The sequence below is a fragment of the Leptonychotes weddellii genome, chromosome 6, assembly GCF_054177405.1.
Source record: "Leptonychotes weddellii isolate Sample4059 chromosome 6, ASM5417740v2, whole genome shotgun sequence".
Taxonomy (NCBI): domain Eukaryota; kingdom Metazoa; phylum Chordata; class Mammalia; order Carnivora; family Phocidae; genus Leptonychotes; species Leptonychotes weddellii.
In genome coordinates this window covers 14,668,719-14,686,239 of record NC_138374.1, presented here as the reverse complement: position 1 = coordinate 14,686,239, position 17,521 = coordinate 14,668,719, and the positions used below count along the sequence as shown (strand labels likewise).

The 17,521-nt window shown below is 51.2% G+C and overlaps 1 protein-coding gene across 5 annotated transcripts in view; it reads right to left on the bottom strand.

The window, feature by feature from the left end:
• The window catches only part of AFAP1L2 (actin filament associated protein 1 like 2), a 94,698-nt gene that overhangs the window by 32,905 nt on the left and 44,272 nt on the right, over positions 1-17,521 (bottom strand). For all 5 annotated transcript variants that reach the window (XM_081823468.1, XM_081823470.1, XM_081823466.1 and 2 more), the window contains exon 2: positions 4,388-4,516. In XM_081823468.1, coding sequence (XP_081679594.1) covers positions 4,388-4,516 — 129 coding nt within the window. The remainder of the gene's footprint in view (positions 1-4,387; positions 4,517-17,521) is intronic.

Below are 17,521 nucleotides of genomic sequence, written 5' to 3'. Positions count from 1 at the left end.
TCTTTTTTTCTTTTTTCCAAGTGTTCATCGTCTTTAACCCAGCATTTCCACTGCCAGAAATTTGTCCTAAAGATAAACTTGGAAGAGATTTTGGAGGATAATTTAAGTGTTCATATTTTTTTTTTTCAAGTGTTCATCGTCTTTAACCCATCATTTCCACTGCCAGAAATTTGTCCTAAGGATAAAGATAAAATTTTGTAAATAAAATTTTGAGGATGTTTATTGTAAGGTTGTGTGAGGTTTTTTTGTTTTTTTTTTAAGATTTTATTTATTTGAGAGAGAAGGACAGAGAGCATGAGTGAGGGGATGGGGCAGAGGGAGAGGGAGAAACAGACTCCCCGCGGAGCAGGGAGCCGGACGTGGGGCTCGATCCCAGGACCCGGAGATCATGACCTGAGCTGAAGGGAGATGCCCAATCAGCTGAGCTATCCAGGTGCCCCGTATAAGGTTTTTGTTTTTTTTAATTACAAAACCTAATGCCACTAATCACTGTTTACCCATCCGTGGATACTACCGAACTGTGAAAAATAACAAAGTAGCTCTATGTCCACTTTTTCAGAGAAATCTAAGACTTACAGTTGAATCATGTTTCAGAATAGCAAAAAAAGAAAAAGTAGGGGAACTGTCAGCACATGGAAATGTGCACAGGCAGCAATTCTAAATGTAAAAATAACGTAAAGCAGAATACAGAGGCAAACCACGACTACATGAAAATATTCAGATGATGCCAATAAAGATCAAAATAGGGACTGAAGGAATGTAAATAGCACAATGTTCATCTTATGTTCATTTATTTTTTTCTTACTGTTGACTAAGCCCACGCTCCTGTAAAAAGGAAAAAGAAAAAGACAAGACATTATTGTCGTTGTTTTAACTGTTAGATTCTGGGCAGGTGCTTCCTCCCAAGATGGCAGCTTGTAAACTGCAGAGAAAATGAGCACCACCAGCCACTTCCCAAGGCTGCGATTCCCGCCTTGGGCACTCTGCTGCAGGCCGTGGTTGGTCAGGCTTTGATTCTCAGGGTGCTACTTCAGGACCATCTAGGTTGGTAAGTAAGAGGCTCCCAGAACCGTCTGCAGTCCTGGGAAATGCCCAGTGAACTTGGCCCTATAATGGGAGGCTGCTGAGCTGTCCCGTGCCTGGGAGGCAGGAGCCTTGGGTTGGAGAATTTTCTATCATTCTCTCATTCATTTTCAGACGTGCACGGAGCACCCGGCACCATGCGAGGTGCTGGGGATACAGCACTGAACGTAATAGAAGACACCGTCTCTACCTTTATCAGCCCAACATTGGTGGGGGAAACAGAGGCCCATGGGATGGTTAACACAAGCATGTGGAGAGTAACAGCACAGGTATGGTTAGAAGGAGAGCTCAGTGTGCTCTGAGTAAGCATGTGGCTCCTGGGGAATGACCCCTGTGTGCAGGGCGTGGTCTGGATGGCAGTAGGGAGGAGGGACAGGGACCTCTTTGCTACAGTCGGATAGACAGAACATCAGCAGCCTTTCCCATCCGAGGGGCACCCCTCCCCCCGGCCGACACTTTCCCAGAGTCTCTGAGCAGGGCCCTGGGAGACCCATGGCCCTCTCAGGTGAAAACAGGGAACAAATAACAGGCTCCTGAGAAACAAACCTCAAACCCTGCCTTGACCTCACCATCCAGATGAAAGGCAAAGAGAAGAGAAAATCCTCGTTGCGCTCATACAATAAAAGATCAGAAAACCCAAATGGACAATTTGAAAAGGGTAAACACACATACACACACGCTCTCTCTCATACTCTGCCCAAAATGTGTGGGAGTAAACAGCTCAGCCAATGTAGACCACAGACTATCTCAAAATGATCAGCCTGCCTCCACCTACAAGTCCCATCAAGCTGAGCTAATTTTCTGGAACATAGACAGGAAGATGGGCCTGGGAGACTGAGAAGGAAGACAAATGCTTTGATTTCAGGGGGGCTTTGGATTCTGTCCTGGGTAGCGCAATTTCTGCTGGTGCAGGTGAATCTGGAACGCGGGGTGATGAGGGGGGTAGAGCGGTGAGGGCCGCCTGCCCATGCCCGAGCCCTGGCTTTGCCAATCACAGCCGTGTGCCTTGAAGAAGCGACTCTCCAAATTCTCCACGCTCTTGTTGAGAAGATGAGGACAACATCTCTCTTGCTGACTTGGGATGGGAACTAGGTGGCATCATCCGCCTCCTACGTTAGGCCCCGTGCCAGGACAGAGGATGTGCACAAAAGCTGTCAGCTGCTGCTTTAAGCACTGTGCTGGCGAAGGGAGCACGGAGAGGACCAGAATGGACACCAGCCTTGAGAACAGGAGGGGCAGCCACGGGTCGCGGTAAGGCTGTGCACGCACTTCCAGTGGTCTGAGTGGTGCACTGTGGGCAATTCACGTTGGGGCGCCTCCTGCAAGCCGCGGACACCGAGGGTGGGGGGAGGGCCTGACTTTATCAGCACAGAACATGCAAAGATCTGGGGTGAAACAAAGCTCATCCTACAGGAAGCTACCCAGCACATGAACCCAAAGAGGGACCCCACCCAGGGGGCCCGGAGAGAGTGATCAGAACCAAGAACCAGGGGTCGGAGCCCATCCCATGGGTCTTCCAGTTCCCAATGGAGGTGCTGTCGAGCATTAAAAATCCCAAGTCGGAGCACATCCAAACGGTCAGTCGGGGAGTGTGCTTCTTAAAGAGTTGGACTCATAGATCCTGCCTCGGGGTGACTCATCTCTGATTCACCCGCTTGGTCATGTGCATTTCCCACCTAGCCTTCCCACCTCTGATGCGCTGCTGACCAGCCACGGAGCCGGGAGGAGCCTGGGAACCCCAGGGTGGCCGGGAGAACGGCAAAGGCCCCAAATGGGCTCCAGGAAAACGCCTCTCACGGAAGGCTAAGAGAGCCAGCTCATCCCGCAGAAGACAAGGCTGCCAGGCAGCCAGCACATGCCTCAGCGTTAGGACTTCTGTCTCACTCAGAGAAAAAAAACTAGTTTCGAAGGGAACAAAGAAACGGAAAAGCGACCCTGAAACGTAGCACAGTGGGTCCAGGTTGGACGTGAGGGAGAATTTCCCGGCGGCAAGGGCTGCAGATGACCGACTTCCCTCCTCGGGATGCATTTCAGCTGCTCCTGCCGCCAGGCAGAGGGATCGGATGCCCTCCTATGGTCTCTCACTGTCCCAAAATATCACTTCCACTTCTCAGACATCCGACATAAAAATAGACTCAACTAAACTGTCAGGACTTCACAAGAAGGCTTTTTTTAAAAAAGAAAATCTGAGTGTACTGGAAATGGAACCATATGCCTGCAAGAAGGCTTGTGCAAGGACGTTCAAAGCAGCCTTATTACTCGTCACAGCCCAAACCCGTGAACACCACGCATGCATGGTGGGAGAAATCAGAACAATGGTTACCTTGGGGTGAGGGTGGGGGTGGGGAGGAATTTGCTGGGAAGGGGCAAGAAAGAACTTTCTGGAATGATAAAAACGTTCTCTGTCTTGTTTTGGGTGGTAGGTACACAGGTGTATACTACTGTCAAAACTCACTGAATTGAATGCTTAAGATCTACGTACCTGAGTGTATATAAAATCTCCCTCAATAAGGATAGGAAAAAGAAAACCCTATGCACTCAAGAGTTCTGTGAACTACAAGCTTTAAAACTATGTTTTCCTTTGGGCCACGGGGCAAGTGATTTCAACTCTCCAGACCTCATCTGTAACAACAGCACCAACCTCAGAGGGGTGACTTGAAGATGAAACAAGTTAATACGCATGCAGGTAGGAAATGCTCAATTAAGCGCTGGCTCTTATTCGAACTGTTTACTAGCCCTTCTCTCCTTTGAACGAGTAAGGAAAAGTGCTTAGAAAACACTTTAAAACCACACTCAGGGCTGCCGTGCTGAGTGTTCAGAGATGTCTGGGGCTCGCATCCAGGTCACATCACTCCTGCACTATCGTGATGGGATGAGCTGCGTTCTCCTCCCCCACCGCCCAAATTCATCTACGAAGTCCTCGCCCTGGATACCTCAGAATGTGACTCTGGTAGGAGAAAGGGTCATTAAAGAGGTAATCAACATTAAAGGAGGCCACCAGGGTGGGCCCCGATCCAACATGACCGGTATTCTTGTACGAAGAGGAGACTTGGACACGCACACAGAGGGAAGATGGTGTGAAGACCCAGACAGAAGGCAGCCATCTATAGCCAGAGAGGGAGGCCCCTGAAGGAAGCCACCCTGCCCAAAGCCTTGATCTCAGATTTCTGGCCTCCAGAACACTGAGAAAACAAATTTCTATTCTTTAAGCCACCCCGTCGGGGGGACTTTGTTGTGGCAGCCCGAGCGTGACTATCTTTCTGTTCCCATGCGGACCTCTCTGAGGCCCCCGGGCCACACTTACTGCTGCTTTTGGTGTAAAGCCGGAGGAGCTCAGCCAGGCTGCTCTTCTTCACCACAGCTGTGCTGCTCAGGTTCTCCTGGTCGAGAATTTTGAGGAAGTCATCCAGCTCTGTCAACAGCTGCTCCAGGGCTAGAGACAGAAAAGAGAAGAACCCTTTATAGTCGCTGCCTTCCCTCCAAAGGGCCAGCTCAGATACACCTCCAGATCCTGCATCACCTCACCATGGGCCCTGTGATCCTGAGGGGGAGGGAGCGGGGGAAGGCCTGGAAGCACCTGGGGGCCCAGCCAAAAGGTGGGATTCCCGGGGAGAGGAAAACAGGCCCTTGGTTTTGAGATGGATAACCTTGGCTGAACCTGCAGGTCTACCATTTGCTAGAGTGACAGTGGCCAGACAGCCCAGTCGAGCCCATCAAGCCATGAGAGTCTGGAGACAGGATTGCTTCCTTGACCAAAAGTCAATCAGGACAGCTCAGGGTCTGGAGGACCTGAACACAGATCAAACCTATAACCATCAAAAGAAATACTGTGGTTGACCCAATCGTTCATCCTTTCCCCAAGGACAAGGAAACAGAGTCACTCCAAGGTGATTCAACAGTGATTATGTTGCCCCTGCAGAAATATGGACGACCCATCAGAAGCCACGGCTGGGCAAACAGAAAAATAAAACCTTCCTGAGTTTCTTCAGTAAATAAGCCACCTCAACTGAAACCGAGTCCAGCATCACTCCCAAGCTGGCTAAGGGCTCTGGTCCCATGGATTCAAGGTATCAAATTGGCTCCACCATTGTAGAAGTGCTTGTCAGTTTCTCACTGGAACCACCTTGCAGAGATGCTAGTGCAGAGGACAGCAGGGTAGGTGCAGGGCATTCACCACTGCTGTTGTTGCTGTTTGGGCTTGTTTTGTTTTTTGGGGTTTTTTAAAGATTTTATTTATTGGGGCGCCTGGGTGGCTCAGTCGTTGGGCGTCTGCCTTTGACTCAGGTTATGATCCCAGAATTCTGCGATCGAGCCCCACATCGGGCTCCCTGCGCAGCAGGAAGCCTGCTTCTCCCTCTCCCACTCCCCCTGCTTCTGTTCCCTCTCTCACTGTGTCTCTCTCTCTGTCAAATAAATAAAATCTTAAAAAAAAAAAAAAGATTTTATTTATTTATTTGAGAGAGGGAGAGTGAGAGACGGAGCACAAGAAGGGGGGAGAGAGAGAAGCCGACTCCCCACTGAGCAGGGAGTCCGACGCAGGGCTCGATCCTAGGACCCTGGGATCATGACCTGAGCCAAAGGCAGACACTTAACCGACTGAGCCACCCAGGCGCCCCTGTTGTTGCTATTTGTGATCTAATCTCTACTAAGAATAGGATGCTGCATTTGCTGATGGGGTCATCATCTTGGCTCTGCTGCCCACCTGGCTCTCCAGAACATGCTCAGGAATGGCAGCCAGCTCCTTGAGGTTCTGTACTGTGCTTTCCAACCCTGGCTGCATGGGGTCACCTGGAGAGCTTTAAAAAAAATCCTGATACCCAAGTCACGCCCTAGATTGATGATATCAGAATCTCTGGGAGTAGAACCCAGGAGTCAGTCAGTAGTTTTTTTTTTTTTTAAAGATTTATTTATTTGAGAGAGACAGACAGACAGAATAGGGGTAAAGGGAGAGAGAATCCCAAGTAGACTCCACACAGAGTGCGGAGCCTGATGTGGGGCTCGATCTCACCACCCTGAGATCAGGACCTGAGCGGAAACTAAGAGTCGGATGCTTAACCGACTGCGCCACCCAGGCGCCCCAGGAATCAGTAGTTCTTAAGCCTCCTCGGGTGATTCCAGTGTGCAGCCAACACTGAGAACTGTGGGTCTAGATGCAGTGCCAGAGCCACACCTGAGGGCCCTGCTCCCGAAGACAGCAGAGGCAAGAAGCCCTGACTTGTCCCATACCACCTGCTGTGGGAACGCTGAGCAGTCACACAATCTCTCCAAGCTCGTTTCCTCACCTGGGAAGTGGAGAAGGCCATGTAGGCCCTGCCCATTTCACAAAGTTATAAACACAAATGACAAAATCTATTAGCTCAATGAGAAGACCACATGTGTCCTACACCTTTGGCACCTACGCTGTGTTGAATGAATGTTTATGGAATGAATGAATAAATGAATGACTTCATTAGGCACCTGCTAGTTCACAAGTTGAAGAGCTAAGTAAGCATGGTTATGCCCATTTTGTAGACAGGGGTCTGAGGGCCCAGAGAAGGCCCAGAAGGTCCCACGTGGCTCATGGTGGAGAGCTCGCCTGCTGTCTGACTCTTAAGACTGAGCTCCTGGCAACCCCCGTTGGGGTGGATGTCTCACTGGATGTCTCCATCCATGTAGGGCATTCTTCCAACATCCCCCAAAAGCCAGCTCCCTAGAATTGAACAAGAGCCCCAGATTATCCCCCTACCCCCTTCATTAGAAAAAGAAGCCCTCATGCTCTCCTGGTTCTAAGGGAGAGCCCAGCGGCCTCTTTCTGTTCAAACACCTCCTTGGACCTCATTTTGGTAGTAGCCTTTGAACCCCATTGCTACAAAATCAAACTCCCTGGAATGAATGTTGCCATCGCTTGTGAGAGAGCTGGAGGAAGGGAAGGGGGTGAGGATTTGCTTGCTTCAGAGGAGGGCAGTGCCAGCCCATGTGACTATCCGATCGAACACGGGGGTCAGCCAGCTCACCCACATGCCTCGCGTCATGAGAGCGCTCTCTTCCTGGCAGGGGTACCCCTGAAGGAAACTCCAGTTTGCCAAAGCCGGAGAAGCAGCAGAGAACCCTCCACTCTCCCTCTCAGGGTCCTGGTAAAGGACGAAGAACGAAGCAAGCTCCACGGAGGTCTAGGTGTCCACTCCTCTGTGGCTTGTCAAAAGCCAAGTGAAGGTAAAATGCAGCGAGCAGCTCAGAGGCTGCATGCGGTCAGTGGTGGCTTGGCTCCCAGGCCTGGAGGCGGGTTGGAAGGTGGCCCTCGTCTCTGCCAGTGATGAGATGGATAGATGGGTGAGTGAGAGCCAAGATGACGCAAGAAGGAAGCCACGTTTGGGCAGTTCTGCCTGGGAAAGGGCCCTGGGCCAACAGCAGAGTCTCTTGCCCTGTTCTCAGTATTGGGAAGAGCGGGTTTCCAAGAAGCCAATGGCTTTTGCCTGGTCTACTTAAAACCAGACTCTTAATGGAGTGGGATTTGAAAGGGCACCAGCAAGAGCTCTCAAAGCCCACCAATCAAGACCATGGGACCCCAGGATGTGCCCAGCACTTAGCTGGGCCCTCGGCCTCAACCAACCAGGAAATGAAAATGGAGATCAGGACAGGGTGGTTCTTGCCTTGTGCAAGCTCAGAGGCAGAACAAGACCAGCCCAAGGGAAGAGATTTACAGACCAAGGCAAACCACCAAAAATTCACACCAAAAAGAGTGAGAGGAGATCAGACAAGAATCCTAGGCCTGGAAGGCTTCTGGGAAGAGGTGCAGTAGGGTAAGGCCTTAGGTTGTTTTTGTTTGGTTTTGAGTATTTTTTTGAACAGCTATTCATGACTTTCCTGTTGGCTGCAGGAACTCGACAGGCTAAAAAGCAGTGAGTTTAAAGAAGTCGAAGCAGGGAAAACAAAGGATAAATCTGAGGAAATGACACCGAGCCTTGAACTCGGCTACAGGGGATGTGGAAAAGTGAATGGGCCTTGCAAAGCAGCTAGGATCTCAAGCTGTGCTTTTCCTGACCTTCTGAACCCTTCCAGGCTGTTACTGCTACTTCCGCTTACAAAAAAGAAAAAAGCACGAAAACTCCAGTGTCTCTTCAGTTTCACATCCTCAGCTATTCCCCAAAGCTGCCTGATTCCTGGAAAACAGCTTTAGTTTATTTTCAAACAAGCAAATATGTACTGGGCCAAAGGGTAAAGAGTGTCGTGCCTACTTCTGGGGAGACAAAGTTGACCCAGATAGGGTCCCCCAGCCTCTCCAGGAGCTCCATGTCTGGGGACGGGGGCCCAGTGAATACGCAGGGTGAGCAGAGAAGTGATTCAGGAATGTGTCCAAGGATCAGGAAGGTGCCACGGGACAAACTCGGGGCTTATCTGCAAGAGGAATTTATAAGCTGGCCACTGAGGATGAATAGGAGTTTCCTGGGAAGAGGCAGAGGCATTTTAGGAAAAGGGAAAGAGATGTTCAGACAACTCAAGAACTGAAAGCACACGGGGTATTCGAGAAACCACAGGTCTCTCTGTACATCGAGGCACACGGGGCATGGGGGGCAGGCAGATGGCAGATGGCACATGGCGGGGCGGATGGTGGGCTCCAAGGCCAGAACTGTGACATTAGATCAGGCAGGCAGACCATAAAGGCTTGATTTGCTTTGCTGAGTCCATGCTTTAACCCGCAGGACCTCTAGGCAATGCCGTGGGAGGGCCATGCACAAGGTTCTTGAACAGCCTGGAGATCGAATAACTCTGCCAACAGTAGGGAGGACAATGGAAGCGGACCAGGGGACCAGGAGGGGAGGCAAGGGCGGGCAAGGGACCATTATTAGTGCAGATGAGAATGACAAGGGTGTGACCTAATCATGGCATCCAGGGACCACGCAGGATGCTGCATCCCACCACTCCCAATTCTCCCAACCACCCTGCAAGCACACGGCATGGGAACGGGCTCTTGAGGCCCATATCCGCAGTTAGTAGTGGCCCTGGGGCTCAAATCCAAGTATGCCCAAGTCCCTCGGCTGGAGCCATTCCCAAGAAGTCAGGGAGGTTTATCTGGATCATGACCTCTGTCTCCTGTTCCACCATGCTTGGCAAAGCAACAGTGGGGGGCTCTAGATGAGTAGTATGCAGAGGCAAGGGGATAATTCCATGAGATGCAGGGACTTAAGATGCCCTGGGTGACGGAGAACTGCAGAATGCCATCAGACACAGGCCTGTGGCCCTGTGGGAACCGACAGGCCAGGCAGACGGGTGGTGGTAGTGGGGAGCATCAAGAAAGCAGAGACACCCCCCATTCTTCCTCTTAAAACACCTGTGCTAGGTGAAGGGTAAGCACCAGAGTTGAAGAAACACAGGACCAGGACCCCAAGTCACAAAGCTGGGATGTCCTTTCTGTCCCTCTCTAGCTCTGCATCCAGAGCAGCCCACGACCAGCAGCAATCAGCTTCTGCCTCCTGACATTTCTCCCTGCCAAAGCCAGTTCACGGGCATCTCCATGTGAGCCTGGTCTGTATTCCCAGCTGGGCAGGAGCGCTTCCCGGTCGAGGGTCAGCCTTTGCAGAAATGTCTGGGGCTCTGACAAGGTGCTAAGCGCAGCAGAGACCAGGGATTCTCCTGTGGTCATACAGGCCACAGCTCCAGACTCTCGGAAATAACAATCAACAAAAGCAGGGCCCTCATTTGTGCCAACCCTGGTGACATTTTTCGGCCCTCAGAGCTCGGAGGAATGTGGCCATTTCATTGAGCCTCTGGAAGGCACCCGTCCCATTTCCCTCCCCCCCCAACACCTCCCCCCTTCTCATTTTGGTCTCTCTCTCGTCCTCCAGCAGAGGGAGGGAAAAATAAGTGTGTTGTTCATTCTGGAAACTGTAGGCCCTTGTGCAGGATTTCCATCCTGGCTCTGTTAAAGTTCAGAGTTGTCTGCTCAGGGTCTGACAAATCATCAATAAGATTCTTGTTCGGGGCTTCTAAGGCCCACGCAGAGCTGGGCAGTTCAACTGCTCGATTCATCGCCCTCGGCCATGGCCAAGCTCTGCCTCCAGATGACCTCCTCCCCCAGTTTTTCTCATCTTGAGGCAGTCTTGCTTTTTGGTCACTAGGTTCCCAACCATAAATGTCTTCCCAACATGCCGAAAAAGCTGTTCTTCATGGTTCCCCTGCTGTTTTATGCGCAATTTTTATTTATTCAGCTGCATTTGCTGAAGACCCGTGATTGAGCATGATTTTCCTTCCAAACATGAAACTAAACAGACCTCTTCTTTAAGTATGAAGACATGCATCCCGCTCCTTGCCCCAACAGTTCCCAAGATGGAGTCACTGGGCATATTATCCGTGTGAACCCAACTGCTGGGGGCCAACCACAGTGAAGAACGTGGGAGAAGTTTCTGTGACGAGCACCAGCACCACGTAGTTGCAACCGAGGGCAGAAAATGCCGAGTCCCTTCCTCCCGATCACAGACGAATCCTCAAGTTCTCAAGAATGAGCTTTTGGAAAACATGCCCCTTTGTTCCACCTAAGAAGGGACACATCAGGCCGAAGTCCCCTTTCTTCATAAGTGCTACGTGCCAAGCCGGGCTTTGCCAAGCACCTGCTGAGTGCCTGGCATGTTAATAAGTGGCTTTTCTTCTTTGTTTTTTTACAGTGGCAACAGACGCATGACATAAACTTTACCATTTTAATGACTTTGAAGTGTTCAAATTAGTGGCAGTAAGTATGCTGACAGTGGTATCCTTATGGATTTGCCAATTCTAGACATTTCACATAGATGGAGTCACGGAATATGTGTCCTTCTGTGGAAGGGCTTCTTTCACGGTGCATTAACAATTTCAAGGTTCATTCACCCTGTGGCTTCTAGCAATATTTCATTCCTTCTCCTCCCCTGGCAACCTGCATAGCCTTTGTGGTCCAGTCCTTTTCCTTAACATAAAGCACGTGAGATTTATCTATGTTGTTGCATGGATGAGAAGTTTGCTCTTTTTGATTGCTGTGCAGTATTCCATTGTATGGATGTAGGAAGCCCAAATGTCTCCATGGACCCACGTATCTCCTCTGCCAGGTGCTTCTGCAAGCACAGCAGGGTCCTGTGTCCTGACCCCGGTTTGTCATGCTCTGGAAAGCACCTTCCTGCTGACTTGGAAGAGTATGCCTGCGTTCAGTACACTTAATACACTTAATGCCCACTCAGGGGCATGGCTACAAATGGAAAAGCAGTGATTTTCTTCACAATGGCTACACAATGGAATCACCTGGGAAGTTAAAAAAAAAAAAAAAAAAAGAAATTCCTGATGCCTGCGTCCACCCCCCAGAGATCCTGCTGGAATTGCTCTGGGTGTGGTCTGGGCTCCAGGAGCTTTTCAAGCTTCCCAGGAGATTCTAATGTGCAGCCAAGTTTATGAACCACGGAGATAAATAAAGGTGTAATTATTGCTTCATAAAAAGCCTCTTTCCTTTATACATTTTTTTAAAAGATATATTTATTTATTTTTAGAGAGAGAGCGAGAGCGCAAGCGCGTGCACACGAGCGTGTGGTGGGGCAGAGGGAGAGAAAGAATCTCAAGCAGACTCTGTGCTGAGCATGGAGCCCAATGCTGGGCTCCATCTCACGACCCTGAGATCATCATCTGAGCCGAAACCAAGAGTTGGATGCTTAAACGACTGAGCCACCCAGGCGCCCCACTTTATACATTTATAAGATTCCTTAAAAAGCAAACCTCCACAGTCCTTTACAGGACTCAATTCTGATTTTACACATAGAACTTTCTAGGGTGATGCCTGTTACGCAGTCAGATACACCTGAAAATTCCTTTTTGCCCCAAAAGTCTTTTCCCTTCTGGACAGTAAGAATGTGGAAGGCAAGGACCAACATGTCTATATGTTTACACATTGTGGAACTCAGTTCTTTGTCCTGCTTACTTAAACAGTGGAAGTTCTTATCACGGATGATCAGCACCCAAAAGACTCAGAGGCTAGACCCCTCTGGCAGGCTGTCATTGCTGCCTCCTTGGAGCCCAGGAGACTGAGCCAGAAACGCACAAAACTTTCTCCAGTATAAGAAATACTCCAGGAGGTTTGTTTGTTTTTTTTTTTTTAAATCTCCATGTTCAAGAAATGACGAGGAGAGGGTTTTGCTTCATTTACTAGCATTGTGCATGCGCCACCCCTTGCAGGACCTGACCTTCAAGGTCAGCTTGTCATCATTTCTGCAAGATCTGCTTTTTCTCACCTATCTTGGAGTCTCATCACTTAAAACACTTTCCCCACGAAGGGGCCGCCCTCTGCATTCCCAGATGAGTGGTGCGGGCTGAAGAGATGGGACAGATGCTTTGCTGCAGCTTGCACTGCTGGAAAAACAACACGACTTGCTTGCTCACTGGTGACCTCTCAAATGGAACAAACCTCCCCAAGAGCAGAATTCCAACCCCAGCTATGGAGCCAGCTGCAAGCGGAGCTGCTTTGTTAGGGCCCTTCGGAAATTCGCACGGTAACAGCCGAAGACATCAAACTGAGCAGAGCGGGTCAGAGAGGCCCGCGGCCTGCCAAGGGCCACCTCCACTCTGCCTCAAGCTGCCCAGAAGCACCACCTGTCCAGCCAGCCCAGCAGCACAGGGGCCTACTGGCCATTCTCCCACCTTCATCGTTCGCTGTTCGTCCCCTGAATGCGAGTCCTGGGTCTCCAATGAAAATGAAAGCCCTGTGTAGGTAAGGGCTGCCTGATCTGGTTCCCCCACTGTGCCTAAACAGCGCTTCACTCAAAGTCAGGGCTTGGCAAACATCTGCTGAGCACAGGGCTTCCAGACCCACACACGCGCAGCCTAATGAAAGCTCCTCCTGAGTTGTTGCCTATAAAAGGGTCTGGGGTGGGGCGCCCGGGTGGCTCAGTCATTAGGCAACTGACTCTTGATTTTGGCTGGGGTCATGATCTCAGGGTCGTGAGCTCGAGCCCCAAGAGGGGCTCCTCGCTCAGCGAAGAGTCTGCTTGAGATTCTCTCTCTCGCCCTCTGTTGTGCCCCTGGCTCGCGCTTGCATGCACATGCTCAAATAAATGTCTTTAAAAAATAACGTAAAAGAAAATAAAAGGGTCTGGGCTCATTTGTCCGGTAGGTCTGGGCCAAGAGCTCACCAGTCCCCGGCCGTAACTGTGGACCCCCACCTGGGCCAGATGACATCTCTGGAATGACCACCAGAGGCAGCCCCTGGCAGGTGATGGGCTGGGAGCACATAAGGCATCTCCCTCCCGGGTGACCCTGTGTGGGAAAACTCTCTCAGGGGTGCAGGAAGGAAGGACATGGAGGCAGCTGTGCCCCTTGAGGCCAGGAAGCCCAGAGCACCCCTGTAGGTCAGGAGGCACAGGAGGGCAGGGGCAAGACCTGCCAGGTTCTAGCAGCCACCAGGGGCCAGGCCAGACAAAGCAGCTTTGGGGCCTGGGGTGGTGGGGGGGAGAGTCTTTGTTCCCGAGCCCCGTTAGGACACTCCTTAAATGTGATCTGCCAGAAGAGTGGCTTCATTCAGGCTCGGCGGAGGGCAGCCGTGTGGGTGGGGCGCAAAGGTTCAGCTGGGTGGCTCTCTGTGGGGCAGGTTCCACAGCGGGCGCCAGCCACCGCAGTCTCTGAACAAGAGGCTGTCCGGGGTCACTCGAGGTCACGCTGGAAGGTTGGGAAGTACTGTCTGACAGAAAGAGAAGCTGGAAAGTAAGAGTGGTCATCGGTCAGCGGAGAGGTTATGGGGAAGTTTTCATTCTTCCTTCAGAGCCTCCCCTAGTCCTCAAAGCAGAAGAGTGAGTTATTACACAGACAGAAGATGCTGTGGCTGCAGCTGCTACGCTTTCGCTTCACGTGCTATTTGTAGTGGAGAAAAAGGACGCAAACTAAATGTGTACAGGAAGAAGAAAAAAAAAAATCACCCTCCATCCCAATTTCCTGTTTCTTTCCGGCATCTGGCAAAAGTAACCAAACACCCGCGGAGCGACGTGCTGGAGGAGGCTGCGTCCTGTTCAGGCCTCTGCCTCCCAGGAGGTAAAGTCAGCCCCAGCAACCTAAAATCACCACCAGCCCGACCTTGGACTCAGCTGTCAGGAGGCCGCCTCCCAGCCTGACTGAGGGCCCACCGGCCCACTCAGGCAAGGAGCCCTGCCTTGAGCTCCAAGGGAGCTGGGCCGGGGAGCGATGGTCTCCTCGCTCCCAAGCTTCCGGGACTTTGGGGGCTTCTGGAAAATGGAGTGTCTCACCCCTGCCCTCATGACCCCCGGGGTTCCTGGTCCAGATGCAGCAGTGTCCTTCAGGTCCTTCCTGCCTGTACTGGGTTCCAGAGTCAAAGTGCCCAAGTCTTAGCTCCAAATATTGGTTCACTCTTGGCTTCTCCATATATTGCCTGTGTGGCCTTGGGGAACTTAATTAACTTCTCTGGGCCTCAGTTGTCTCATTTGTAAAATGGGGTTAACAACAGTACCTACTTACTAGGATTTGTGTAAAGACCATACACATAATCCCATCAAGCGTGGATACTAAGTTAAATGTTAGCTGCTAAATAAAACCTAAATTCTTCCTATAAGATGGATATAGAAAGCCACCATAAACATATCCCCCCACCACCACCCCATTGACACATACCACATACGTTGTAATTTTAGTAGGGCGGCTTCAAAAAGGTGATTGGAAACATCGCTGTCGGATTTTGCGGGACTACGAAACCATGTCCTCACAGAAGGTCAGCAGGGGCTACTGACGTGGGTTAAGCCCCCCCGGGGAACGACCTTCCTACAAACACACAATGCTGAAAGTGAACAAGTGAAGGTTTTCAGAGCTTCCTAGAGCTCCTGAGCCCAGGGCTCAACAAGTTAAACTTGATCCCAGAAACAGAGGGAGAAGAGTCAGTGGCAGGCTGTGACATGTGAGCTGGCTATGGGGTCCTTCTGCCTCTTTTCCGCCCCCTGCCTATTCTCCAGCCCCTGCCCACCCCCCACCCCCCTCCAGCGGCCTGCCCCCACAGACAACCAGGCAATGTTCCTTTGGGCAAAGAGCACAACGCCGAACCATGAGCGGGGTAAACCATGAGCGTGGGCAGAGCCTATCTGCCGCTTTCCTCCTCTTCCCCGGCATCCACCTGCTGTTATTTGTACCCAATGTTCCTTCGGGAAACTCTTACCCAACCGTGTTTGCGGTTTGGGTGAGACTAGAACCCCCGCCCCTCCTCCACGGGCAGCCACATGACCTTGGACCCAGCCAATCACAGCATTGCATTCCCCCAGCCTTTGGGAGGTCTCACGACCAGGGATGAGCCAATGGACATCAGCCTTGGGACTCTGCCTAGGCAGTGCCGGGCTCCTCCTTCAGGCGCCCCGATCTGTTCCATCAGCCCCAGGCCCCACTGGCCACCTCTAGGAACAGTCTGCCTAGTCTGCCTGAGAGGGAAAACAGGGCCTGGAGATTCTGAGGCCAACATTTCAGCCCAGACTCAAACTCGCCTTCCCCTGTACCGCTCAGTTATGTGTAGCCAAGACATCCCATTGTTTCATCAAGGAAGACTGAAGGGGGGTGGGGGGGTCTCCTTTGCCGGCAAAGGGAGAGTAGGCTACCCAGCACACGTTTTGATGCTGGCATCTGGGCCAGCCAGCCTGCAGATCCAATTTCAGTTCATTCTGCGAGGCAGGCATCACCATCCCCATTTCACTGGGGGGAGATCGCACACTGTAAATATCAGAGCTCAGAATCAACAGGTCCTTCTGGCCCCTAGCCTAGAGTTTATTCGATTAATGTGAATCTACTTGACATTGGTAAAGATTTGCTTATTAAAACAGACTGTCCAGAAAGTGAAATGCAAGAACATTCAAATGAAAACAAAGTGTGGGGAAAGGCCCAGAGAAAACAAACCAACCAAGACGTCGAGAAGCCTGAGATCAAATGTCACCAAGGCCCAGGGTGAGGGCAGAGGACCGGCAGGCAGAGGGCAGTGAAGAGAAACCTGTTACAGCCTTCGGAATAAGACACGCGTGGAAACCCAAGGGGGCACTCCCAAGGCCCGGTGGGGAGAAGAGTAGGGCATGACATCTGGGGACATGGAAAGGGCTGAACGAAGACCATCACTTGGTCTGATGTCCATCACTTCACCTGACAGACTTCAGGCCGCAGAGCCCTCCAGCGCAGCCCTATGGGAGCCTCGCGGGTGGAGGATGCAACCCCCGGGTCCAGGAGCAACACAGCTGGGAGAGAATACATCTCCCACCGTCCCCGCCTGACTCCCCGGTGCCAGGGGCCAGACCCAGAGGATCAAACAGCTGATAAAATGGGTGTAGTCTGATTAAGCTATGAGAGCGTGCGCGCGCGCGAGAGACTGCCTAAAATAGTCCTTAACATTAGGAAGAATGGAAAAGCAAAGTCCCACACCAAGGAGCAATTTTAACAAAGCCAACAGATCTGAAAGGCTGTCTAGCTAAAACCACCTGCTTCTGCGGAACAGAACATCTCCAATGGACAAGAACGGTCTCACAGAGAGAGCTGTACACAATCCCTTTATGTGAAGCCCCTCGACTTGGAATCAGTCCCTTGCAGGGGTTAGGCATCAATAAGGAATGAAAATTATTTTGGTCTACTCAGCGTTCCTTCTCCCTTCTTTTGGTAATGGGAGGACCTATTCCATATGGTTCAGATCTGGCTGACCCCCCCCTTTGCCACAGGAGATGGGGAGGTAGCTGAGGACTGGCCATCCTTCAGGCCACTGTGATGGGTTTAAGCAAGGCCAGAATTTCCCTTAGGATTTGCTCGATGAGCTTCGGGAGCAAGAGGTCTTTCTCTTCTTTGGATTACAAACCATGAGGATGTGTACTTGGAGCGGGACTAGACCCATCCCCTTTCCAGTCTGAGGAGGAAGCCAGAGGGAAACAAAGCTGATAATCAGAGAAAGATACAGAGCCCCACGCACATTGCTAGAGTCCCTAGATCCAGCCATGCCTGAAGCTAATTTTGTACTTGCCAGCTACATGAACCAATAAATTCCCCTTTTCACATAGGCTGGTTTTTAGTCACTGCTGACCAAATAGTCCTTGTTAATATGGAAATGAAGTCTGAACAAACAGTGGCTCCATGTAAACCACCCCCTTTATAAGGCATACCTCAGTTTCCCAAAGCCATAAAATGGCTCCCTTTGAAAGGTCCAAGCACAGAGCCAATCACAGCGCCAGGTGATTTTCTCAGATGACCCACATGGCGCCCAAACCACCAGAAAAACTGCTGACAATGGCCAACCAACACTGAGGGCATGGCTGTGATGGTCCAGGTAAACCACAGTGGACAGCAGTAGGTGCGGGGATGGATAGTGGGATGGGGGTGTGCTGCCTCCCTGCCAGGAGCCCATCCCCCCATCTCTTTTCTGACTGGTGCTTATGTCCTTGTGCTAGTAGCCATGGTCCACAGTACAGGGCCCACAGTGCCCTCAAACTGTGGGCATGAC